Genomic DNA, 26,613 nt, shown 5'->3' on the forward strand with positions numbered 1-26,613 from the left:
TTACAGCTGCCCTCAAAATTGTAATTTAATAAAATAGTGAAGTCCGTATCAGTCTTTCTTTAAAAGCAATAAATTACAATCACTGTCAATACATCTTCCTGTTTTAACATACATTTTAAAATACCAGAATGGTAAAAAGAAAAAAGAAGAAAGAGAGAGAATACCTGCCCTGAACAGCTACATGAGCTGAACAGAAACCCTGCTTCAAACAATATTCCAGGAAAGAAATTAAAGACTTCTTAATTAGTGCAGCAATTAAGCTTTCTTGGTCGCATTTTAATCAGCCCAGGCCCTATCAAAGGACAAACAGAACGATTTGCAGGTCTTTGAATTTTAAACAGTCTTATTGATTTCAGCACCATAAGTCTTCACTTGACACAGGGAGAATTTTCAAATATCAGTTACAGTAATTTGAGTTTTGTTGATATCAACTCAGAGAGAGAAAAAGAAAACACCCAACAATATCATTACAAGAAAGTGTCAGCAAGTAAGAGAAATGCAATCTAGGTAAGTTTACCAAGAATGACCTCAGGATTTATTGGTTTATGTGAGTGTGTCAGTATAGGTGTGAGTTAAATTAAATTGAGACACTCCCTATAATAATTAGAAACACTTACCATGCCAGAAGCTTTGAGGAGTCTTAGACCTTTTCAAAAATCTTTCTTTTTAGGTTTCTAATCCCAGTGTTGAATTGGAATCACCAAGGTTAACCCAAACCCCTGGTAGTAAACCCGTTCAAACTACATTTTCCTTTGGACCATGAGAATTATGTATCTGTGGGAGCACACAGCAAATAGAAAAACAGAAGAGCTGGTGTGCATCATGTTGTAGAAAAAGTAGAGAACAAATGAAGTGGTAGCTTTCCTAATTCAGAGTTCACCCAGATCTCCAAGTGGCAATATTACGCGTGTCTGGATCTGTCCTGATCTTCTTATGGAGCTGTTCTGTCTTCATAAGGTGTGAGAGAAGGTGATGTGCAAAAAGAACAGGTGAGGGAAAGAAAATATGGACAGAGTTGGCTTTCCACAAGTGAAAAAAAGAGAAAGAGGCAGTGTATTTAGATTTTGAAATTACAAGTTTTATGCAACACTAGATCCCACCACTGGGATCCCACCACTGGGACGCAAGTTGTATAAGCTGCTCCAGATAAACATTCTCAGAAAAACCCACCTAAAAATGGCTCAAATAAGTGTTCTGCACAATCATGGATACACAAAACTTTAAAGTAAAACATTAGTCTGTGTTTTCATGGTTTTATTTGCATTTTTAAAGATTTTAGTGCAGGACAGCTTAAATTTCACTAGCAAAAGGTGTCCTAAGTGGCACTAGAAAAAAATCTCGTAAATTAAAGTACAATATGCAAGCAGATCATGCGAAAATAGTTTCTGTCTGATACTGTGGAAATTCCCGTCCACCAAATTACTACAGTTGAGATTATCCACTCTACAGATGTGTCATCCCGTGAGTCATGTAATAGTATCATAGGAAAAAAAAAAGGCTATGGGCACATACATGCATCGCAATTAAGTACACACAGGGTGGATTCTTGAAACAGGAAGAACTACGCACGCACCGACCCCTGCCTTTGCAGACCGCCCCCCATCTGTACCAGTGGCCATGTCTTTACCCCTTCCAAAGTGCGAGGTGCCCTCAAGACCCGCAGAAGCCAGCCCCGGGCTTTCCCGACGGAGCCCGGCACGCCGGCCGCCGAGCGCGCTCCAGCCGCATCCCGGCTCGGGGCCGGCAGGTACCGCGCCTGCCGCCGCCCCGCCGCGCATGCGCGGCCCAGCGCGCCGGCTGACTTTGCGCGCTCTCGGGCGCGGAGGGGACGGGCCGGGGCTGCGCGGCTGCTGCGCGCCGCCGGCACCTGTTGCGCGGCGGGACCTGCGCGGGTCGCCCGCCCCTCTCCAAGTTACTTCTGTGCCGCCGCAGCCCGCTCGGCGCGGCGTCCGGGCGGCCTAACCCGTGGTGCTCGTCCCCCCGATCCGCGGCCGCCGCAGGAAAGTCCTCTGCGGATGCTGCCGCGTGGGGCTGCCCGTGCGCGCCCCGCGCAGCCGCCGCCGCCTCCTGCCGCGCAACAAAGGGGACCCTCGGCAGCAACTCCCACCCCGCCGGGAGGAGCGTTTGTGCTCCCGGGAGAGCAACACCAGCGGCAAGAGCAGCAGCCCCGTCCGGAGGTTTCTGCTTTTGTCTGCCCCGGCAAGGTGTGCGGTGCCCAGCGCCGGCCCCGCACCCCCGCTCTCCCGTTCGGCTTTGGGGGAACGCTGGAGACGCTCGTGTTTCTCCACAAACTGTGTTGACAAGCGACTGTTGAAAAGGGCTGGGAAAATTACATCTCATCTCTGGTGGGGTGAAATATGAAACATGTAATCTAACGGTTCCTGAAGGAGGGGGGAGAGGGACTTCTCTCCCTCTCTCGTTGTTTTCCTTCTCCGGGCTCCTGGTTGGATAATTTGGGTTAATACTAGTGAGTGAGCCTTTTGCTGCCTCAAAGGGTATTTCAAGTTGCCGGAGCTCCTCCCCTCCGCACCGTGTGACAACAACAACTCGTCCAGCGAGCGAGCGGCGGCGGCGGCAGCCAGCACTTCCCCGCTCATTTTCTCTCTGTCATTCCCCTCTCAATCTTTGATCAATGTACTTGCCAGAGAGAACCGAAGTCCTTCAAACCTCCTCCTTTTCACCTTCGTCTTTAACGTGGTGCTAGAGCAAGGACCACAAAAAGAAACTGCCCTCCCCCTCCCCTCGGCCCCAGCCCCGCCGCCCAGAGCGGACTTCTCCTCCTCCTCCTCCTCCGTCCCCACTTGCGGGACACTTTGTGCGTTCTCTCTCTCACTCTGCCCCCTGCTCTCTCGCTCGCCGCAGCACCTGATCTGGGGTTATCCCCCCCTTCTTCTCCCCCCTCCTCCCTTCTCTCCTTTCCTCTTTTTTTTTTAATTTTTTTTTTTTTCTTAATTTTTCCCCTTTCCCCTGCGTGTGTGTGTGGGAACTTTTCCCCCCTCCCCCTGCCCCCTCCGCCGTATATGTGACCATGGCCGTACCGGCTGCTTTGATCCCTCCGACCCAGCTGGTCCCCCCTCAGCCTCCGGTCTCAACTTCTGCCGCCTGCACCACCACCACCACCACCTCGTCGTCGGCCACCTCGTCGTCGGCCACCTCCTCTCCGTCTCCGTCCATCGCTCCCCCGCCGGCCGCGTCGGGGACAAACCTATTCCGGCCGGAGCCCATCGCAGCGGCGGCGGCGGCAGCGGCGGCCACAGTCACCTCCACCACCAGCGGCGGCGGCGGTAACGGCAGCGGCGGCGGCAGCGGCGGCGGCAGCCCCAGCCTGGGCACCGGCGGCGGCAGCAGCAGCAGCGGCGGCGGCGGCGGCGGCACCTCCACTCCCAATGCCAGCGCGGCCAGCGCGGCCGGCAGCCTGCCCGGCAAGCCCGTGTACTCGACCCCGTCCCCGGTGGAGAACACCCCCCAGAATAACGAGTGCAAGATGGTGGATCTGAGGGGGGCCAAAGTGGCCTCCTTCACCGTGGAAGGCTGCGAGCTCATCTGCCTGCCCCAGGCTTTCGACCTCTTCCTGAAGCACTTGGTGGGGGGCTTGCACACGGTCTACACCAAGCTGAAGCGGCTCGAGATCACGCCCGTGGTCTGCAACGTGGAGCAGGTCCGCATCCTGAGGGGGCTGGGGGCCATCCAGCCCGGGGTCAACCGCTGCAAACTCATCTCCAGGAAGGATTTCGAGACCCTCTACAACGACTGCACCAACGCCAGGTAAGCGCCGCAAGGCACACGCGCGCCCCGCCGCCCCCCCGCCGCCGCCGCCCCCGTCCCACCCCCGCGCGGTGCGGTCCGGGCGAACGCGGCGCCGCTTCCCGCTGCCCCCTCCCGCGCTGCCCCGGCACCCAGCCGGCCTTCTCCGCAGCCAGCGACGCTGCTTCTTGGTGGGACGGAGGGATAGAGGGGGGAAGGGGAAGCCGGGTTTGTGCCCCCCTCCCGCTGTGCCTTGCAAGTGTCGCCCTGTCATTGTCCCCCTCGCTGTCCCCCGGGCCGAGGCGTGCCGGGGGTAGGGGTGGCCGCGGGCAGCGCAGCGCGGGAGCGGAGGGCCGGCGGGGGTGGGAAGGGGCCAGAAAGTGATTTCTGGCCGAACCTCTAGCTGAACTTTATCCTTGGATGTATCTTCGAAGCGGGCAACCCTGGGAAAAAGCCGCCCGAAGGGTGCACGGGAGTGGGCGGGGAGCGGTCCTGATGGGGGGACGGCGGCATAGATGCTGGGGTGTCGTGTTAACTGGGATGGGGCGCGGAGCTGCCCGGTGTCGGGCCCATTTCGGGGCGATGGAGGCCGCTTGGCCATCAGCTGCTGTCACACATCCGAGGGGGCACGTGCACTTTTTGTGTAGGGCTGTAAGGCAGTTGCCACATGGCGAACGGGGGAGGTGAACGCAGGGCGGGAAGACAGCGAGGAGGAGGAGGAGGAGGTGCAGGGCAGCTTTTCTTTGGGGTAGTGGGGAGAGGTGCCAGGCGGTCGGGCTGGGCTGCTTCCTCGGTGGGAGGTTGGGGGTGTCGGTCCCCGAGGAGCAGGTGCGAGCAGTTCCAGGCCCCCACCAGCCGAGGAGGAGGAGACGGGGGGCAGCGGGAGCTCGGCAGGGATTTGCCGAGGCTGGCTCCTGCTGCCGCGCACAGTAACGCGGGCGCGGTGGCGGGGACGGCGCCGAGGGCGGGGAGCAGCGCTGCGGCTGCGGACGGTGCGGGCACATCTCCGCACCCCGCGGGCCGGGGAGAGCGCAGGGGGGAGGCGAGCCCCAAACTTGCCACAGCCGGGGAGGAGTGTCGCGGGGATGGAAGGAGCTGGCAGAAGAGGAAATTCCTGATGCAATAGCAGCCGCCTTTGCAATGGAGGGCGAAAGCATGGGGCTGTTATCTCTCAATCTGTAGGTTACAGGGCTGAATCTGCTCGATAAGGAGAAGGGATCGCATAACTGCCGTGACCCCGAGATCAGAGCGGTCGGAAGCGCCTCCAGTTCCCGGGGGCTCTCCCCCTGCCTCAGGCGGGGGCGGGGGGCTCGGGCTGCGCTGCGCTGGATGGGCGGTGGGAACTTCCCACGGAGGAGGTCGTGGACAAAGTCCCGATGCTACTTTCAATATACCCAAACAAACAGACCGGGCTTGTTTCACTTTCCTATTGTCAGATTTCAAGGTGCAGCAACAACCAACACGTGTGGAATTAACCCCACGCGATGCCATGCTCCTGCCCGTCCCGTCCCGTCCCCAGTGGCGCGGGGTGTGACATCCCCTCCTCCCCCCGCGCTTCAGCAGAGGGTGCCTGGCAGTCATTAGCATAGAGCCAGGCGAAGCAGAGCACTTACTCCGCGGTAGCAGTTGCTGGATGGATTGTTGAAGTTCCTGAATATTCAGGGCAGCAGGACAAAACAGCCTGGAATAACTTCCAAGCGCTGACATAACTGTAGCTGCTCGGGTAACTCTGCTGTTGTTTCATGTGGAATCAACATGAATATTAATAGCTGCTCTTAGACAATTGTTGGGTTGGGGTTTTTGTGTGCGTGTGTGCCGTGTGGTGTGTAACTTGCAACAACTCTGTAAGAGTTCCAAGATTTGGTTTTTAAAATAAACTCATGGAAGTTTTACTTTGCCACAGTCATAACCGCGTGAATTTTAATTTGAACATGTAGAATTAAGAAATACAGAAACTTTCTTTTTTTTGGCGGGGATGGTTGGGGGCATATGGAGACACCAATTCCTGGACTTGGCAGGGTTATAAAAGGGTTTGGCAGCCTGGTTGTAACATGGCTTGATTATGTCAACAGCACAGAATCGGCTGTGTTTCAGCTGTTCCTGAGGTCTGCTGTGTTATCATCCGGTGTAGTAGAAATTACAGTAGTGGGTTCAGAAGTGAATAGGATTTGACCCCTAAAAAGCGTAATTGTAGTAGACTTACTTATACATCCATTAAGCAAATAAATTAATGGAAAGGATATACAATAGGTGTGCAAAATGTATTATTACAGTATAGACAAATAAAGCAAAGTGGGTCACTGAGTTTTGGTCAAAATGAATTATATGATGCGAAAATAAATCTGTATTTGCTTCCTGAATTTCCCCCCTAATACATTTAATTCTTCTTTCTTTACAAGTTATTTTTAATTATTTCTGACATTACAGTAATTATGCAGAGTATTTTGGTCTACTCAGTTTAGTGATTTAAGCGACCTTTCCTGCCTCCCAGTTACTGCATACTTTAGCTGGGTGATGTCTTTTTGTATCCTGGGTGGACACTTTACTGTTGAGATGGAAACTGGAAGAGCTAACTCCATTCTAGTGCCTAAATTGTTGTACTCATCAGATTCAAAAATTTTGAACCAGCATCTTATCACTGTTATATTTGTCTCATAATCAGCTGATGCACTCGAGTACGGTAATCCCTTTTTGGAAAGCTTCATCAAGGTTAATATGTTATTTAATCAAAAAAGGCATCCAAATAAAGCCATTACTTTGTTGTTCTTTAAATGGAATGAATCGTTAGTTGCCAGTTGCTGTGGAAATAATTTGTAATAACTTATTTAAAGACGGAAAAGTTTTAGCTGTGTTTCACCAAAATGATACATTTTAACTGTGATATTGCTATTTAAAAAATCAATAAAACAAAAATCAATAAAACACCAAGGGATTTTCTATTGAATGCTTAATGTGGAGGTCTGTAAAGTGAATTGGTTTCTGTGTTTATTTGTGATACTACTAATAATAACATGATACTAAAGGACCTTTTTCTAAATTAGGCTTGTGTATCAGTTCACTGGAAAAATAAGCTTCCGTTATGGAAGATGACTTTTCTTTTCTGGTCATACTGACCTTTGCTTTTATTTTCCTCATAAAAAGCATTGGCTGCCAAACAGAAATCCAGGAAATAGCAAAGTGTGCATTTAGCTTACATTCCGATTAAATGGTTTGACATTAATGGGATGCTAGAAAGCCATATGCCAAACAAATAGGGGAAGGATAAAGGCAAAACATGGAAAATATTTAGAGCTACTAGATGCCAATCGAGTCAGGTTTCTTGAATGTGTGGGTGAAAGAGAGTAGTGAACTGTGCACTGGATGTCACCTGCCTAGGATTAATGACCTGGAAGCTATTGATCTCAGATTGTTTCTGGTCTCTTGTGTTTTGAGCACTTGTTGTGGAATTTTGCCATGCTGGGTCCCTTTCTAGAGTTTTCCATAGACTTAGGCTGGCATTGGATCGTGCATACCCGAGTAAAGGCTAAAAGCATGCGCTTTCTTCTGACCTCCCTTCTGTGACCAGGACGTGTTAATCTTTTCTGACATTTGAAGATGATTTTGAATGAGTTCATTGACATTCATACTTAAAGTGGGGAATTATTTGCAGCCTTTGGAGGCTATTTACAATTTTTGGAAAACAACCTAATTGATTTTTAAATGTAAAGAGGAAAGATGCTGAACATGAAACAATTCTCTTCAAAGCTCATCTTACACGGCAGTTATTCAGTCCTTTTCTAGCTTCTGCTTCTCTCAAATTATGTGGACCTAGCATGTCCTTGTTTACTGAATACTGTACGCTTGCATAGCTTTTTTTTTTCCTGTTTGTATTAATTAAAGGAGTATCTCACCCAGATAGGTTAGTACAGATCATAGGTACTTTAAATGAACAGGTCAGCAAGTGCCGCTGGAAGGAATGTCAACTATATAGTACCTGTGGTTTTTATTGATGACCTTCCTTCTTGTCACAGATTATTAAAATGTAATCAGCAGAAATGTGGAAGGCTTTACAAGCAAAGATGACTTCTGGAAGGCCAGAAGATAAATTGTAGTAACTATGAAGAAGGAGTAAAAGATTTGGAAGTGGTTTCCTTAGACTTAAACAAAATAAAATACTCCAGTTGCTCATAATAACAGTAATTTAATATCTATCTTACATGATGTATTTAATGTTAAATATTGTAGTTTAAAAGCTGAGATCCTTGGACTGGAGCAGGAGAGACTATTTATCCCTTTAATCTGATACTTCAGCTGCTGGCGTAGCAGGGTATCTGATACTTGGGAAGGGAGCACTGCTGGGAACGCCGGCTGCCGATGGAGAAGTGCTACCGATGCTGTTCCCGTGCAGGGAGGTGAGGGCCTGCTGGGCCTGAGTGCTTCACATCATCTTCCTCAAGGATTCAATTTGATTAACTCCTCCTTTATCTTATACTATGAATATCGGTAAAGTTTTGTGTAGTTTTGGTTTTTTTTTGTTTGTTTGTTTAAAATTAAGAAATCTTCTTGGCAGATGTAGTTTATGTAAAAAGCATGGTTTTATTGTCAGGTCAGTATCAACTTTACTTACACGAAAGGGCCATGTGGATAGCTTTGTTATTTCCTCAGACCACTGCCATCTCTGTTCAGATGCTTGGCTCAGTCTCAGGCTTCTGGGCCCTTTCTGGAGCCACAGGCGTGGGGTGCTGAGCCCCCGGGCACATGGAGCAAGTGTCCCGCAGTGTGTCCCTATGGGCTGTGCTGGGGCTGCTGCGCCCACCCCGGGCTCCTTCCTGCCCCTCCTCAGCGCTGGAAACCAAAATGCACTCAAAGCACTCTTATTTCCAACTTGTCCTGCTTGATATTCTGTAATCCGGACTGGATTCTGAATATTTGTTGGAAACGCTAATCTTGTTTGCCCACCATTTAGTATTTCTTCTGTTTCCCCCGTTCCTAGATCATTCCAGATGTCTGTTTTTGCCCATCTCTATGACTGGTCATCTAAAGTTTGAATTGCATACAAAGTAGAGAATTTTCATGCACTGGATTGAATGTTAATATTTTCCTTTTGAAATACCTAATTGATATATTAAATTGTTACTGCAATCCCTGCTGGTCTGGTACAAGTAGATCTCTTTCATATTGCCAGTGTTGCCTCATCATGGAGGAGTTTTACAAGTTTAGCTGTAAAAATTCATTAATGGCTGTAAGATAGCAGAGAGTAGTTAGAAACTACTGAGTTTTACGTAAATTGTGTGAGCCAGTGAAACAAGAGTCCAAAACAACCATGATGCCTGTCTGGTTTTAAGCAACAAGACTGGATTTAGATCCTCTTTGTTCTTTTATAAGTTAAATATGTTTTGTTTTAAAAATAACGTTTGGGGCATCTGCTTTGCATTATGAGTTAATTCCATTCATTGTTTTAAAATAGTGATTAACCTTTTGCAAATTATATACTGCACATGAACAGTAATTTTTTCAATAATCTTTAAATGTGCATGCTGTAACAGCGCCATAATGTGGACTGACATAATAGGAATTGACAGTAAATTTTTAGTTGCCTAAATACGTATTTAAACGATACAGCTGAAGAGTCATCTGCAAAAAGCTATTATGATCCAGAGAGTTAATTCATATATAGATAATTTCTCCAGTGTGAATTAAGTTTTTTTTCTTTTTCCATTATAATTTAAATTATTTTCAAAAATCCTGAAACATAAACCAAAAATCTTTATATTTAGAATCAAGATGTGTCTGTGACTTGAAATAGTAAAATCCAGTTTGCTTTGAGGAATAGCTTTATCCTTAACCCACTATGTTCTACTTATTTTTCTGATACTGTGTTCAGCCTGGGGCATCTCCTAACAAGTGCTGATGTTTCATTTCACAGGCATTGCAGAATATTCAACTGTAATCTACAGAATGTGGAATCTTAGCATTGACTGTTAATAACTGTGAACTGTTTTAAACTTTTTTTTGTGTTTTTTTTTTTTTTAACAGAAGAAAAGGAGAAAAGTTAATAGTATATTTTTCATAGCATTAAGTAGAACAATCCTGTCACTCAATTTCACGAGAGGAGGGATCACTTTTTGACCATCCAGTTGCATCTCAGTTTGTAATTTTCCTCTCTAAAAATCATTCGTAGTGATTAGCTGGGATAACTCTGCAAATACTGAAAACTTGCTTTCTCCTCTGTGAATTTCCGTAGGTCTCTTTTAGAGATGGGATATTTAACCAAACACACCCTGAGCGATAGTTCAGGATATGTCCACCAAAACTAATGAAACTGCTTGCATGAGGAAAGTGCTTGCGACTGAGGAAATGGATTACAAAATGTATTTTAGTTCACCTTGTTTTAAACAATGTTTTGTGATAATTGCTTTTAGGATGAACATCCTTCTATGGCAGGTGGATAAATATGCGCAATGCAGTTTGCAGAATTGAATGGAAAGATCTTCTAAATCATGGGTATCAAAACACTTTGCTAGTTATAGGCAGAAACTTTCTGAAATAATATAAACTCTTTTTGGTTAGTGCTGATGAAATTCTGTTTTTGGTACAATAAAATATTCCAAAGTTTTTTAGTGCACTCCTGAGAATACTTGTGTTGGTAACATTTAACATAATTTTCTGTTCATTAATCTGTTTAAGGGTACCCTATTCACTCCAAAACGAATTTATTTTAGATACTTTCTTTGCATCGCCCACATAATTTGCATCTTCATCTTGAAGAAGAAAGCTATTTCAATATGAAAAATAAATACATTTTTTGTTACAAATATCGAAGAGTGGGAATTTTATGACCGTTGAAAGGCTGAAGTTAGCCAAATGGAGCAGGTGCAATTAAAATTTGCTGGTGCATCTTGCCACACCAACTGGATTTTTTTTTTTGCATTAAAATAAGCAGATGTTTTGATAACAAAATTTTATTAATCCTTATAATTTATAGACTTAATCTCTGAATTGGCCAAATGGCTAAATTATGCCTAAATTCCTTTTGATCTGATCAAGCTCGGGTTCAAGCAAAGCTTTCAGATTAATTTTCTTATTCACATTTTAATTTTATGTGATACTAAATATACTGAAAAAAGTGCACCTTAGTTGTTAAGACGTATTTTTTTATGTTCATTTTGTTCCTTAGATTGTATGACTGAATGAGAGGGCACAGTAGGTGTGCATACAGATTACCTGACTGATAAAATAACAAGAGTTACTTACTGGAGTTGGATGGGGAGAAGAAGAAGAATGGGAGTACGTGGGACTGCTGCACATGCTTTAGCATAATTGACAGCTGAAATAGACTTGTAATGTTACGATGCCATGATTGAAGTTCATAACTCTGAATGTTCATGTTAGAGCACTTGTTAACCATGCTGTGCTGAGAACAGGTAATAAGTATTTTATATTTGGAGTAGAAGCTGTTGTTTGGGACATGTCTCTCAGCATATGCATGTATTTACAAACTGTTGTGTGATAGAAACTATTTTTGAATTTTACATCTGGGAAATGTTTTGGTTTTTTTTATTTTATATGAAATGATTGTAAGGAATCAAAAAGAAAGCAGTTATATAGTTATATAAAGCAAAAAAAAAAAGCAGTTATATAACGCAAAACATAAAGGAAACGGGTAATATGTTGTATTACTATTTAATAACATCTTTCGTAATCTTGATTTCATGTTGTTCTCATACTTACTGATGATTTTTTTATTTTTGAAGATCTGGATCATGATTTTATATATGGGACACAAAAAAACCCGCTTTCTGGTATTAGATACTGAGTTTTTAAGAGAAGTACAAACAATGTGTTACAGTTTTGTACAGTTTGTACAGTTTTGTGATAAATTTGGTCAGGACTTATTAATAGTTTGACCATTCCTTAAAAAAAATTACTAAAGCTATTATTTTTAAATTATTTTTTTCCAAATGTGCTAAAAATATAAACTTAATACTTTAATTTGCTTTATATCATGTTTTAATGGATGACAATGTTATCTGTCTTTATGAGGCATATAATTTGTTTCCAATCTCTTGGCCTGCTGTAAAAACCTTTATTTTTTGGACAAGGTCACCTGTAGGACTTAATTATTCACATTAAAATAACAGTGCTATGGTTTTAAACCATATGTGTAACTTTAAGAATGCAGATATTACTGTTGCTTTCAATAGCCTACATGTATCTTTTAAACCAAGCATATGCAAAATATATTTGGACGTGCTATAAAAGAATCAATTGACATCTTAGGCAGGAAACTGGATTACTGTATACTTTCTTGTGTTATCAGGGACAGTTTGAAAACATTGGAAAAATGCTTGAGATTTAGTATCTTGTAAATTAATGCTTGTTGCATAAAATAGATCCATGATGCATTTTTTTAATGCATCATGCATTTAATGCAATCTTAGTGTTTTTGTGAGCATTCTTTCATATTAATTAATTTCAGGAAATTGAAACATCTTTGCAAGAATGAATATTAGAATTTGATATAACCTGTGGCTTCATACCCTCTGCTGGGATTTTTTGTATTTATTTTTGTACTACAGGTGCAGCCTGTCCCTTTTTGAAGGGAATACATACTCCCAAAATATGTGTCATGGTTGTCACTTTTCACATTTCAGTGCTGATTCTCACTGGTTGCTGAGAAGGAAGTGAAACCATTTTTCAATTATCTTCTGTTTCCTTAACAGTAATTTACTGCATGGGGGAAAGAAAATACCTCAGGTGGTATTAAATATATAATAAGGACTAATACCAGTGAAAAGTAATATTTTTAAAAAAATACATTTCTCTCTTAGCTTGTTGGAACTGTTCCTACAACATAGGTGACACATAGGATTTTGTTATTTCTGTGTGTCTGTGTCTACCAGTAAAGACTAGTTTTATGATTCTGGTGCAAGTTACATTGCCTATTTCTCTAACACAAACCTGGATTGCTTGGTTTTGGTTTGTTACGGATTTTTTTAAGCTGATACTCATAGTTTTTTAACAGGCCAGGTTAAAAAAAAAAACCAAAACATTAAATGCTAATAAAATATTTTGTCTTACATTACTGGGCATTATAGATGGTTTGTGATTCTACTCATTCCCTTTGAAATGAATTTGCTGCTGAAATATGATGTTAAAAGTTATAGTAACAGAAAAAGAAGCTCCTGCTACAGTAATTTACAATTTAACATATAGCTGTGTGTAAAATACAGTTTTGAGAAACTGAGACAAATGTATTAGAAATACTAATTTATCAGTGTGTAGCTGTTTCAGGAGTGTGCATGCAAATCCTGTAAGAAAGGAGCCATAGCATTTCCTGGGGAGGGCATCAGTGAGGTTTTTAGTCAACATGTTTGGGGATAACCACAGCTGTTGGCTTGGCTTGAGGCCACCTCAAGTTACAACAGGTGGGCTAAGAATTAATAAACTTTAAACAAATTTTATTGTTCAGAGCTTCTGTGGCACCATCTCAATAGAGTGGCATCAAGCGTGGGTTTTATCTTGAGAAGGAGCAGCCACCGCTGTAGTTTGTGCATGTCAGATTTACACACTGAGAAGTCTGCTCAAACTACCTGACTTTATTTGTTATCCTTCCTTTTCTCTTTGAATCTATTTAGTTGACCTAGAAGATGTGTGGTCCCACACAGAGAGATTTGTTGCTCAGCAGAGTGGTCAGACTCAACCCACTTCTTTCTGGCCCCATTGCAATTGAAGCAGACTCTAGGACATAGTGGATGTGGTGTTAAACCAGAGTAATTTCAGGTTGTTCATGAAGGAGTCCCTGGAGGAGTTTCCTCCACCACCTTTAGCTCTCTGCTGCTGAGCCTATGCTATTGTGGGTCTGCCAAGCAGAGGTTTCATCTTTTCTGGTGACCCTTTCTGTGATTTGTCTCATTGACTCTTATTTTATGTGTTTTAAATTAGGACAATACAGTGATATCATAAATAATAGTTATGAAATGCATGTATTCAGAAATATTCTGAGGTATGATTACATCAGTAGAACATCCTGACATTTAAGAAAAAGAACAGTGTCCTTAGCTAAAACTGCTGGCATTGTTATGTGGTGAGTTTGCTCTTTGGTGTGCCAACTGATGAGAGAAAAGGAATTTTTTTAAGAGATGAAAAATGCAGAGCCAACTAGATCTAAATACTGTTCTGTGAAGTTGTGTCTCACCCCTGCAAGTAGTTTTCTGTGTGGAAGGTGTACTCTGAGCAGGATTGGTCTATCTTTTCAGCTTGACTAATTGCTTCCTTTCAGAAATCCAGAACGCATGCAGATTTGAACTTGTAGCCAGGAAAAAGTGCTGCCATGCTTCAAATTGCCAAAGGACCTCAGGGGACAGAAACTTGACCTGGTTTTATGAAACCATAGAATTACATTTATACAAGTTACCCCATGGGAAAAAAATGAACTGATCCAAATTCATTTCTAAATTCTGGGGCCTTACGGGTCACATTTGAATTTTCTCCTACACCTGTTTTTCTACTAAATTTTTCTGAGGACATTTTTAGAAACTTACTTTACATTAGGTATGGGTCAATTGCCTAATATTTAACAGTTCACTATTCTAATTCTTTAAAATGTCTAATGGTTTTTCAATATAATTAAGCTGCAAAAAGTTTAAATTATAGAATTGGTTAGGTATTGACTAAATTCTAAAGCTGTGAACTGTCCTCTTCATTTAGTAACTCAGGCTTTGTTTTCCTGCATGTGAAAAAAGAGGAGGCAGTGACTGTAGTCAGTACATGTGTGGGCTATAGAGAAGAGAGCAACTCTGCAGATTTTGAGTTACTCACCTGGAGCATTAGACACTGTGGCTCAAGGTTCAAAAGGGATTACCCAATGAGACAGTTCACAAGAAGGTTCCCAAGACTTCATTCTTCCTTTCTCCTTCCTTTAGCTGGACTAAAACTTGGGATTTGGGAAATCATGGTTTGTCTTGCCTCATCTTGGAATCAGTTAAAATAACAAGTAATAATAATGCTTCCATGGCATTTCTCCTTCAGTACTTTGCTTTGAGCTAGGAGCCTAAATACCCCAGGGTGAGTGCTTACCTCTCTCTGGTGAGGTGGTGTGGTATTTATGCTGTCCAAGTGTTCCTGCTGGTGTATTGCCAGGTTGGACTATGCTGGCTAAGTTGAAATAGTGGGCCCTAAGGACATGGAAGGATTCCTTAGTTCAGACACTTAGAGGGTTACATTTAAGTTAGAATTAGCTTGCATTTTGACTTATTTAACAAACTAAGTGAGTGTTGTGTTCAGCTGAAGTTTGCCTCAGCAATTATTATCCCACAGAGGCTCTGCAAACCTTCCAGGCTTTGCTTTCACCTTCTTTTCCTATTCTCAGTCAGTCTTTCCAATCCTTGAAATATATTTTCAATGCTGAAATTGGCATTAAATGCCAGCATAAGTCTACCTGTTTCTAGTGAATGAATGACAAATTTGGGTACTACTAATCTAGTAGAGCTGCTTTTGTCTTTAATGCCATCTTACCACTCCCAATTGACTGAACAGCTCAGCTGATGATCCCTGGCTGTAGGCTTTCAGTTTGTCAGTGTGGATGTGGCAGATGGAGCTAGTTCTGAGTTTGTGGTCCCTTTTTTGGCTTGGGCAAAAGGGATTGGTAGGTGAGAAATGGATATAAGGGTGTTAACAAGACAAGAAGATGCTTCTTTACTCTGGTTGTTCGTTTTTCATACCATTGAATTTTTCTGTGCAGTTTGTGTTGAGCCATTCATGACTTTGCCAGCCTGGATAATCAAGCTGTTTCATGAGGTATTGTAGGGACCTTATCAAAGGCTTGCTCTTGTTTGACTGGCAAAGTGAAAGGCAAATCTTCTACATGGTGATTACTTACCACCATTATGCATTTATTATAAATGTGTACATTGTGTTCCATCAACAGGTTTGACTGCTATGTAGTGCTGATATCCTAAGTGGGTGGAGTGGGGGATATTTTTTTCGAAGACACCACAAATGGTTTTGTTCCCACATGACTTTTAATGGAAGGTAGAGAGGTCCGGTTACAATTAGGGGCTTAAACAGTTTTCTTATTTGCTTGGCTTTTCCTTTACAGTTCTGTTGTTCTTAAGTTGTGTAGAAGATTTCTTTGAATTTTACAGTATCCAGAGTAAGTTTAGATCAGACTAGTCTAAGGCTTTTGACCTATCAAAAAATGTTTTGGCTGCTTTCTGATTTTGATAGTAAATGAGGGAAATTAAATTAAATTTTAAATCACCTATAGGTGGCAATAAATTCTTCATCGTGACTGAAATGTTTCTGTTAAATTCTCTTTGCATCTAAACTAGAGAGAAAAAAAAATCCCTTTATTATCTTTTTGATTATAGAATAACAACTCAGAATGAAGGAATGAATTCTATCTCTGAAAATTCAGACTCTTCCTTTCTCCTTCCTCTTCTCCTAGTTACTTTCTTCTCATACACCTGTCTGGATTTGGAAAAAAAAAGATGAAAATTTACAATTCTTCATTGAAGCTGTATTTTATGAGGCACTGTGAAAACTTCAGATACGGAGGATGCTTAGTGGGAGCAGTTGCTAACCCTAGCAGAAGCAGTAGGGACAGGAGCCCTGAGGCTATGGGGCTGGGAACATGCTGAAGAGTAGCATCGTGAAGAGGCAGAAGTGAAAGGCTGGTTGACAGCATGTTAAAGCAAATTTATCCGGTGTTGCTGTCACATGCGGCCTTATGAGTTTACATATGTATGATCAAATTTTCAGTCTTTGGATCACCACTGCGTCCTTTCTCTTCGTTAAGTAGGGCTATGTTTAGAGTAGTGCCTGGGAAAGCAAGCAAGAGGAAATAAGCTTTACTGTAGATTTTGATAATGGGTGAGATTCTTGTGGCAGAGATGTTAAATGGGAATGAAAAAAAATTGGTTTTTTTAGTAATACACTTAATCTGAAAATTCTTACCTATGCTTTGTATGGTTCTAAGTTTATTTCAGAAGTATACTGCTCTAAGTCTTGTTTCTTCCTGTTTTTCCATATCCCATGTGCAGCAATGAATGTAGTTATTATGCTATTGGCCTGTATATAGAAGTCTTAATCCTGCAAGCAGGAAGCTTTGGTTTGTGTAAGGGGTCTTGTTGCCTATAGCATCTCAGTTGGATGGTTTAAAGTAATAAAATTCTGCAGTTCCTTACATATGACCAGTGTTGCTACTCAGATAGCAGACCTAGCAGAGTTTTCATAAGCTGAAATTTCACAGACAGCAGCAACCAAGTGTGGGGGCGATCAAAGAACATTATTTGTAATCAAAATGTGAGTTAGGTGTTATAAAACAACTGGTGGGTGCTTGTATGCATGTGAAATTTGCTTACACGAGTAATCCCATTGATTTAAATGAGAGCATTCAAGTGACGAAAACAGGTTCAACGTGAGAATGTTTAGAAGATGGTGACCTTAGAAGCGAACAGTCGTCTTTGGAAGTATTCAAAGGGGGGTTATTAAAACTTAAAGCTGAGAGTTGGCGTTTGAAGGCAGAAGCAGTTAGAGAGATGTTAGGGGAGCTCACCTGCCAGATAATAATGCGTTTTAATGATGCTGGTTAACTCTGCATCAACTTTCTCATACTCTTTTTGGGGGGTATGGGGGAAGGGATGGGAAGGAGGGTGAGAGAGGGACGGTGGTGACAGCAAGGCTGTTTGTTTTTCCCGAAAGTTGTTTGTGATTTCAGGTACTCATGGGAAATCTCTTGATCAGATTCACATCTGTTCCTGTCAAAGTGGGTGCTAAGATACCGGTCACCCAGCAACCATGTCCAAGAGGGAATTGGGCCGATAATAACTTCAAAAAGGAATGACAGATGCTAGATTAGGATGAAAGACAAAACGCATGAAAAATGAGCTTGTTAGAATAAAAAAATTGTTCAAGCACCTTCATGCAAATTAAATGAATATTGAACATTTGCATGCCATAATTTCTACTTTTTCTGTTGATTGAGAGGAAATAAAGATGGTACATATAAAAACATAAACGTAATTTTTTTTTTTTTTGCACCAATTAACATACAAAGCAGTATCTTTCTTCTAAAAATGAGATTAGCCACCTGGGTGCTTGGCTGTATCCCACATATGTCACAACATTTTTGTAATGTGTATGCTTCTGTTGAAGAAACACCTTATCTAATTCCTTGTAGCAAAACAAACAAGGAAGAATCCTTATATTAATTTTAAAATACTTTCGGTTAGCGTAGTTCTGTTTTTTTTCAGCTGTGGTTTTCAGAGCTGAGTTATTTCCTGCTGTCCTTGAATTCAGTCGGTATAATGTGCATTAATAAAAGATCACATAAGATGAGTTCAGACCAAATGCTAAGGTTTCCTATTGACTGGTCAAACAATACATATTTTAAAACACCATGTCTGTCAGGGTAACATGAAGAAGAAATAGTCACTTTTCCATGCCTATGCATTAAGATAATTTAAATAATCTAACAGTTTTATTATTAAAATGTTCATATAACAATCAGAATTTGGAAAAGAATGATAAAATGTTCTGATTGAAAAAGGACTCTGTGTCTTGGCTTAGCAATGTCTAATGTGGTCACGTACAGAAATTGATTTTCTTCAGAAATTAATTAATTTTTCATATCGCCCTAAGCTGCAGTTAAAAAGAGTGCATACTTGTCTGTTTTTTCCAGAAATATTGCCTAATCATATTAATACCATTGCCCCAAGGATGAAAAGATAATTGTACAAATGCATTTGGAAATATGTATCACTGAGTATTTATGATTAAATTATGCAAATGACCCAGCTCTCATCCTTTCCAGACCCAGATTGTCTAATTAGGATTGATATGCTGAATAGATGTTCCAGAATTTGAATACAAGCATGTCCAAAGAGCAGAAAATTGGAAATGACAAGGCTGAAATGCTAAGAAAAGTGTCTTTCCCTTTTATACTTTACTAATGTGGTGTTAGCAGTTGCAGTTTTTCCTTTGGCTATATTGTGTGACTCATGTGTCCTACAAGAAATAAGTCAGGAAAGAAAAATCAACTTTCATAAATAGCTTTACTTTGCTCTGGACTTACTTTTCCTTAAAAGTCTGCTAGCAGTTCCTCTCCCCTTTAAAGCTTTGCATCCTTCATGTTAAAATAATGATGTATTCCACATAAATTACTTCTTAATTTGGAGCACTGTTGTTTGTAGCTTGTCTCCAGCTGCCAGCTGCCAGTGCTAGATATTTAGCTCATCAGCTTCTTATATATTCAGATGAGATTTACACACCTAACAAGTTTAAGTTTGGTGGGGTTTTTGGGGGGTAGTGCTTATTTTATTTGAATTCACAATTCCTTAATGTAGCTACTTTTTTAAAAATTATTATTTTAAAGAGAAGAATTGGTATCTCATTAAGCTTGTTTGTAGACATTCTGAGTTGGAATAACAACTATCAGCAGTCTACAGCATTTAAATCCTTCTTCTGTAGTGGACTGTTTGTTCATTTATTGCTGTTGGGAAGCTGGGAGAAGAGCCTGGTGAGGAGCAAGGAGGAGTAGTGAACTGTCACTACTTCAGCCATTGTTAGCAGCAGGAGTCGCTCCCTCTGAACTCTGTTGGCTCCTGCTACCCATCTGCAGGATGATGGATTGCTATGTTTAATACATTTCAGCTTTTGTCTGTCATAGTGTGGATAGACAGCGCTATCAATTATTTCAACAGTGATTAGAGCGCTGGTTGTACCCATTGCTATTGGGCAGGCACCTCCCAGGAATGTCTGATGTAGGAGCTCTTTGGTACTCTCCCCACGCAGATGACTTGCTCGGCTTACTTGAGGTGGTTTTAAACACCTACTAAAGACTGCTGGGAATTGCTAAATCCGCACAGCTGCCCTGCAACAAAATTCAGACACCCCTGCAAATAGTTTGGTACCAGCTTAACCCAGACAAAAGTGTCTTGTGCTTTGGATAGGTGGGGATGGGAGCAGGGGTGAATTTGGGGGGTGTGATGTCAGCAGCACTCAGCCCATCTGTAGTTAAGTGTGTGGCTACTGGTGATACGGGCGGGGTGCGAGGACTGCGTGGAAGCGATGAGACGCGACACGGCATGTGTCATACAAGGATTTGCTAAGCCCTGGGTGCTTTGTGATTCACAAGTCCACAGGCTGAATGATTTCAGCCACCAGAGAAGTCGCTGTACACCAGCACAACATATGCCCTGGAGTATCTTCTAATAATTATAAAATGTTGCAGTAGGCACATAAATTGTAAAAAATAAGATAATCTTGTTATGGACATTACTTTAGACAAGTGGATGTGTATTGTTTTCATTATTATAATGTTAATTTTCCACTCTTAGAAAAAAGTATTATTCAAAATGTGTGAAACGGTATTGTATTAGAAACAAAAAGATAACTATGCAACTAAAGCATATAATACTAGTTTTAAAAGATGCTTGACCCAGTTTTCTTGATTTGGACCATTGCCCACCATGACAGGCCAGGCTGAGGATAACTTTCACTTCATTTGGAACTGAGGGAGGAAGGGAAGTTAAATCAGAAGATGTTAATCATCATTGATTGAGCTTTCTTAGTAGAGAATTTAATTTACAAAACCAGAAGAATGAGTAACTACTAAAAACTACCATTAGGAAAAGTGGTAACCAGACTTAAATGTACTTTCTTTACCCCTCTTTGACTCCATAGTCACTTGACTGTGGCACTGTTTGTGTTTAGAAAATTTCTTTCCTGTTGGTTATACGAGAGTTCAACTTCTGCAGCTCTGCTTATAGGCAGTAGTTTGCAATTTCTCTACTGTACTTGCTGGAAGTTTAAGCTCCACAGCACAGTAATAGGATGCCATTTTTATTTCTTTTTAAGAAGATCCAGGCAGTGGCAATGCTCACAGGGAGGAGTGTTCATGATAATTAAAAGCTGGAGTTTACCTTTAAAAAAAAAAATTGGCAATTTGCCCAGGAGAAAATTCTGTCTTTAGTCACCATTTTTAATCTACTTGGCTGTTGGGAGTTATCTTCACTTGAAGAGTTGTCTGGTTTTAAAAGTTGTCTGGATGTTGAAATAGTTTCTTTGACATTGTTCCTAAGTGCTCACTTGCCATATATGATGATCAGAGGATCTGAGGGCTACGTGGAAAAGAGTATGAGTAATAAGGTGGGAATAATCTTGACTTGTACAACTTGCAGCTTTTCTAAGTTTAGTTTCTCTTTGTTACCAATGTGTGGCAGTGAAACAAGAAAACTTGAGGTATACTTTACAAATTCAAGAGAAATTTAGATAAATGAATATATGTTTACAAGTAAACAGATTAATACATAAGCAAGTTTAACACATTAAACTTTTACTGATTTTTTTTCTTCTTTAAAATAAATGGCAGTTGGCTAGGGGGTTTTTCTTTTGCAGAGATCAGTATCTAGTGCATTCATACAGAGAGGAAATAACGGCAACTTGAAAGTTAATGAAAAGCAAGTATTAAATAAATCCTTGTGTTAGTTGGTGATGTGTTAATAAATGTATCACATAAATATAATAGGTAAAAGAATCAGATAAATGGTTCCTTAAGCAGATAAAGGTCTCTGTTGTTTATACTCCTTCTGTAGAGGTAAGGCTGTGATTTACAGCCTTTTTTGATAGCAGGACTTGTTTAGATAATTTTGTCTTTCTTCTGTTTCCTCCAGGCACCCTGATTGCACTCCTGTACAGCTGTGTGTGACCATTTTCAGCACAGGATCAGGTCTAGGTTGAAAATGCTGTCTCCCCCCTCCTTCCTGTCTCCCCTTCATTATTATTTTTATTAATCCTCATCTGTTTTGAGAAAACAGATCACCCTGTGCTTTCATCAGCAGTTGTGTTGCTACAAGTGATTGGGCAATGGGGAAAGAAATGAATGATGGGGGTGAGGGGAGCGGGGGGGTGGGAGAAACCTGGCTTCAGTTTTATGTATTGTCATTCTCTGTCTGCCATGAAATTTTCCTGCATCCAAACGGCAGTGCCCTGAGCCTAGCCTGGAAAATGAACTGTGGATTACATGGCAGTTTTAATGCTGTATTTAAAAGGAGGACTCGGGGAGGAAGGTGAGCTGTAATGAAGGGAGGAGTAAAATCTTTGAAAGAAAAATGTATGAAGGGAGAGGAAGCCACTTTTCTCTCTGTCTTGGAAATCGGCTTTGCTAAACCTTGGCAAGCTGTCCTACTGTGTATTGCAAAACAAATGGGGTGGGTGTCTGAGGTAAAGCATTGATTTCCTCCTTTGGATGCTCCCTCCTGGTGGCAGAGAAAGGTGAGACGTGGGCGTGCGCTGTCCCCCATGCCCTGCGTATCTTGGCTTGTTTGGAGAGAGAAGCTCACTTGTTACAGAGCATCCTCTACTCTCTGGAAGGTGCTGCACAGTGGAAGAACTCTGGGACTTGAGTCTAAGTCTCTGCTGCTGGAGTGAAAGCCCTAAATTATTCTCTTTTTTGAGTGGACTTGTACTAGTCACGCCTCTTGCTTTTTTGTGGGCTATTTTTTTTTTCCTGTTAGTGGCCCAGCATTAGCATAGAATGCATCTCCTATAGCTATGCAGGATCAGACAGTGTAACTAAGGCCGCTGGATTCTGATACAGTATTAAATTACTGACTGCTGTTTTACTGTGAGGACCTAGTTCACAATACTCCTGCCAAATGTTAATGATGATGGAAATATTCTACTGTCTGTAAGAAAACTTAGCCTGTGTGGCATTTTCCACAAACTATGTCAATAAAATTTTGTTAGTTTGGACTTCTTTTAAGAATAATTTCTTCTAGCTGTTTTAAACACCAGTTGGTTTCTTGAGTGGCTTTTTGCAGGTGATGGAAAGACATCTGAAGCTACAAGATCCTTGTCTACCCAGAAACAGTGGGAAACTCAAGATTTCCCTGAGTAGGCATGGTTTTAGGAAAACTTCACTGTTCAGAATGGTCTGACTTCACTGTAAAGTAGGTTCCACTGCGCTAATCCTCTTGGAATGCAGCAATTATCACCTACCGTATAGGTGTTAAGTGCTGAATTTCAAAGGGATTATCACTTTCCTCCTTCAGTGGCTAAGCTAGACGAGAAAAGTTGTTAGTGCTTCTAAAGGGGAGGGAAGAGGGGAAGAAATCTCTCTTGTTTTCTTTCTGTGGTTGCCTTCAGTCTGGCTAAAAGCAGAGCAAGCTGGGTTTTGCTACCGCTAGTTACTTTGAGTCCGATTTCCAAGAATTCTAAAAGCATTTGTTTCCACCTCCCTGCTTCTTTCCTCCCCCGCCCCCCAAAGTGCCCTTCTTTTGTGGAAAGAGGCAGTGACAGCAGCCATTCAGAACAAAAACCAAAAGCTATGTAGGCGGAACAAAATTACATAGGAAAACCAAAGTTCTCTGTATCCTTACACTGTGTATTCATCATCTGGAAACTTTTGTTAAGTTTACTTGACAACAGTCTGTAGAAGTTGGTATCTTTAAGTCTAAAGAAATACTCGATGGCTTTATTTGTGTTGCAGACAGAGTGCTGCTGGAAATTATCTGAAGAATATTTTTGTGCATATGCTCTTCTCACACGCCTTTTCTCTAACTGACATACCAGTATTTTGTTCATCCACTAGTTCTATCCACAGTACAGACAGAACGGATTTCAGGTGGTTGTTGGATAAAGTGGGGTTAGTGTCCTTGAACCCTCCTTCCCCTTTTTCATATCCATGCATAAGAATGGCTACTTCTGGAAGTGCTGACTCCTGCAATCTTCACCGTCAGTGAAATGTTTTCTGATACCTAATGGGCAAGGAAAGCAGGGCAGAACTGTGATTCCCCAGCAGTGCACCCTGGAGACCACAGCAGCAACCACAGACAATGTGAACTAAATGGGGAATGGGAGTTAGGGGGAGGGCATTCACACCTGGGGAAGGATTTAAAATGCTGTAGGGGGTAGAAGTAGTTAATAAGGGGCAAGAGCGGGCTGCCTTATAGAGAAATCTTGTTTCTGAAGCTGCACAATAACCAAGAGAGGGTTTTAGAGAAGAAGGCAGGATTTGGAGTTATATTGATGTGATTAGCAGGTTTCATGGAGAGAGAAACATAGAATGTTGAGTTGAATGATTGGCTTCTATCCTGTTGTTTTCATTTTTCCTACCACTTCACTAGGATGAAGAATGATAACTTCTGTCAGAAGCATTTGGTCTCGAGCTGGATTTCTCAGAGTTAAGAATTGGAAATTGGAAATTGGGTTAAAAACATTCCAGTTTCTTCACAGTCAAACCACAGAAATTAAAGAGTTTCAGAATTCAGGTGTATCATGGTGTTTAAATAGCATTTTCCAGGAATTACCTCAGATTTCAATAAATGATCGGAAGTTTATTCTGTTGAATATTTTAGATACTATACATTGTGCTCTAAATACAAGTATGTGGAGTATGTAGTATATCTTGTTACTGGTAGAATTAGTTCCTGTTATAAGAGTTTGTAAGATACGTGCAGTCCATTTTTTTAAAAGAAGACAAGAAATTATGGTTCAGTTCTACAGCTTGCAATATTTTCCTGGGAATAAAAATCTTCTTAAATGTGAAACAATTTGGCAGAAGAACATACTCTGCTAAACTTAGGAAGTTGTAAAAATAAGTATTCTTAATTTTTAATGAAATTCTGAAATATTAATTATTTTAGTCCATTTTTGATGTCAGTAATGGTTTGTAGACTTTATGGGGTATTTTGAACTGTAAGGGGCTTAACTGCTTAACTTTCTGTATCAAGATGGTAATATTATATACCACCAAATGTCCACAGTGGAGAGAAGGTACTTTGTATTGTTGAAAGTGATGTTCATTAAGGTCTGCTGTGCATGCAAAGAAGGCAATATTTATGTTGATGGGGTTTCAACATGGGCTTGATGCCAAGTCACCATAAGACAGCTACTTTTTCAGGAAGTTGGGAGTACCTTACCATGTTAGGGTGGCCCATTATTTGATTTGTGAATTATGGCATATTCCCTACTCTGATATCATTATAACTTGTATATGTCTTATATGATATTTCATGGTGTAGAAATAACTTTACAACTTCTGGATGAATAAACCAGGGCATTTTAAAGTAACACATTTCTGCCATTTGTTTTGCTGCCTGTTTAGTGTAATGATCCCAGTACCAAAGAACTACAGCTTCTCCCTTGTCGGCAGGATTTATGATAATGTCTTGCTGTTTTTGTAAATTATGTAGCACACACTGTTCCTCCTTCGTTATAGAGTGAAATTTAGTAGGTTCTTTTAATTGTTTGATTGATTTTTTTTTCCTTTGGCATTTGTCTACACTGAAATGTCTGAGATTTACTGGGATGAACAATCGAGAAGAATGTCTTTTGTCTGAATTTCTGAAGATGTCAGGAGGTTTAGGAATGTTTGTGATAAGTCTTTTGTTTGTAAAGTCTAGAATTGGGTATGACTTCCAGTATGAAAGGTGTTGAGCTCCATCTTTTATGAACATCAGCACATTTTTTTAACAGGAACAAATGACACTCTATCACATAGTACTGAATATTCAGCAGCTTTTAGTGGTTCATATTTATTGTTGCTATATTAATAATGCTTTAAACACTCTGCTATATGGGATACCTAGAATACAGATTTCTTGGGTCTTTATGGTGCCGTGAATATGGAAGCAATAGCAGGATGCCCATGGACTTAATAGACCACGTACAACTCTTCTGCCTGAAACAAACAGCTTCCTTAGAAGATCCCAGCACCAGTTTACTAAAGCACTTACATTACCTGCCACACATGATCTATAGAAGAGTTAACAGGTGGAACCACCAACTTCCAGCATTTTCAATGAATCTGAGTTTTTCGTAACTCTTTCAGGTAGAGAGGGGAGACCTGGCCAAAAATGGCTCAACCACTCTTTCCATTTTGTAAGGGACTTGAAAAATAGACAAGTACAAAGCTGACATATTTTTGGAATATTTTTTTTTTCTTACCTAATTTTGTTTACTTACTTAAGTATATCAAATATACCTGTTGTTCAAAGGCTAATTCTGGGATAGTAGTTTTGAAAAAACATGCCTGTAATTCTCTGGCTACTAGTGTATAGACTGGCTGAGACTGAGCAGCCAGGTCTGCATTTTCTAGCTTTTTTTTTTGTATCGGGTCAATATTAGAACACTATCCAAGCAACTGTTCCTCAGAAGCTTTCAAACACAAGCTGAATTTATGTTAATTTCAATATATCCTGTATTTAAAATGATCAAGGCCCCTGTCAGGATTACTACTCTCTGAAATTAGGAATTATTTTAGTGAAAATTGTGAGTAAAGGTAGCTGCCGTATTTTATATTTGTGGAAACAATGTATATTTTTTACTGCTATCACTCCCTTTGCCACCTGAAGTTGTGTTTCTCATTGTATGCTTTAAGTTTCTTTACTGATTCGGCATTTTCTGTGACTGCAAGCAGGACTTCAGGTGAAAACAAGGAGATCTGGCCGTTAACCTCCAAGCTGAACTACATAGAAACACACTTGTTAAGCATCCATAATGTATGTTTAATTATAAAAGTTATTTAGCTGATTTGGGATTTTTTTGTTAAATTATACTGCTGAGAAACCCTTTAAACACTTACTCTCTGAGCGGGAGAGAGATTTAAGTCAATAAAGTTATCGTTGCTATCCTTCACCATTGCTGTTATTATTGTGATTATTATTTTATTATCACTATTCTGAGGTGATGGTTCATGATTTTAAAGAATGAGTTCTTTAAGGTATTGTAGCTGTAAGAATTGTAGTTATCTTAAATTCCAATTTAAATAATGTTTTTGTCTGTACTTGTAGCCATTGTTGAAAATATATGTTGTAAGAAGGATAAATATTAAATTTCCACTACTGTTTAGTGAAAAATTCTGCAAGTTCATAATTGTTCTTGAAA

General features: G+C 41.2%; 1 protein-coding gene across 5 annotated transcripts in view; it reads left to right on the forward strand.

Moving 5' to 3' along the window:
• The first annotated feature begins 2,521 nt into the window (after window positions 1–2,521).
• Window positions 2,522–26,613, forward strand: part of DACH1 (dachshund family transcription factor 1) — a 353,160-nt gene continuing 329,068 nt past the window's right edge. For 2 of the 5 annotated variants that reach the window (XM_021548063.3, XM_021548061.3), the window contains exon 1: window positions 2,524–3,765. In XM_021548063.3, the coding sequence (XP_021403738.2) occupies window positions 3,029–3,765 (737 nt within the window). In that variant the 5' untranslated portion in view covers window positions 2,524–3,028. Of the gene's footprint in view, window positions 3,766–26,613 lie in introns of all 5 variants that reach the window. The other 3 variants (XM_021548066.2, XM_021548062.2, XM_031504835.2) reach the window with 2 other exon arrangements.

This window comes from Lonchura striata, chromosome 2, assembly GCF_046129695.1.
Source record: "Lonchura striata isolate bLonStr1 chromosome 2, bLonStr1.mat, whole genome shotgun sequence".
Classification (NCBI taxonomy): domain Eukaryota; kingdom Metazoa; phylum Chordata; class Aves; order Passeriformes; family Estrildidae; genus Lonchura; species Lonchura striata.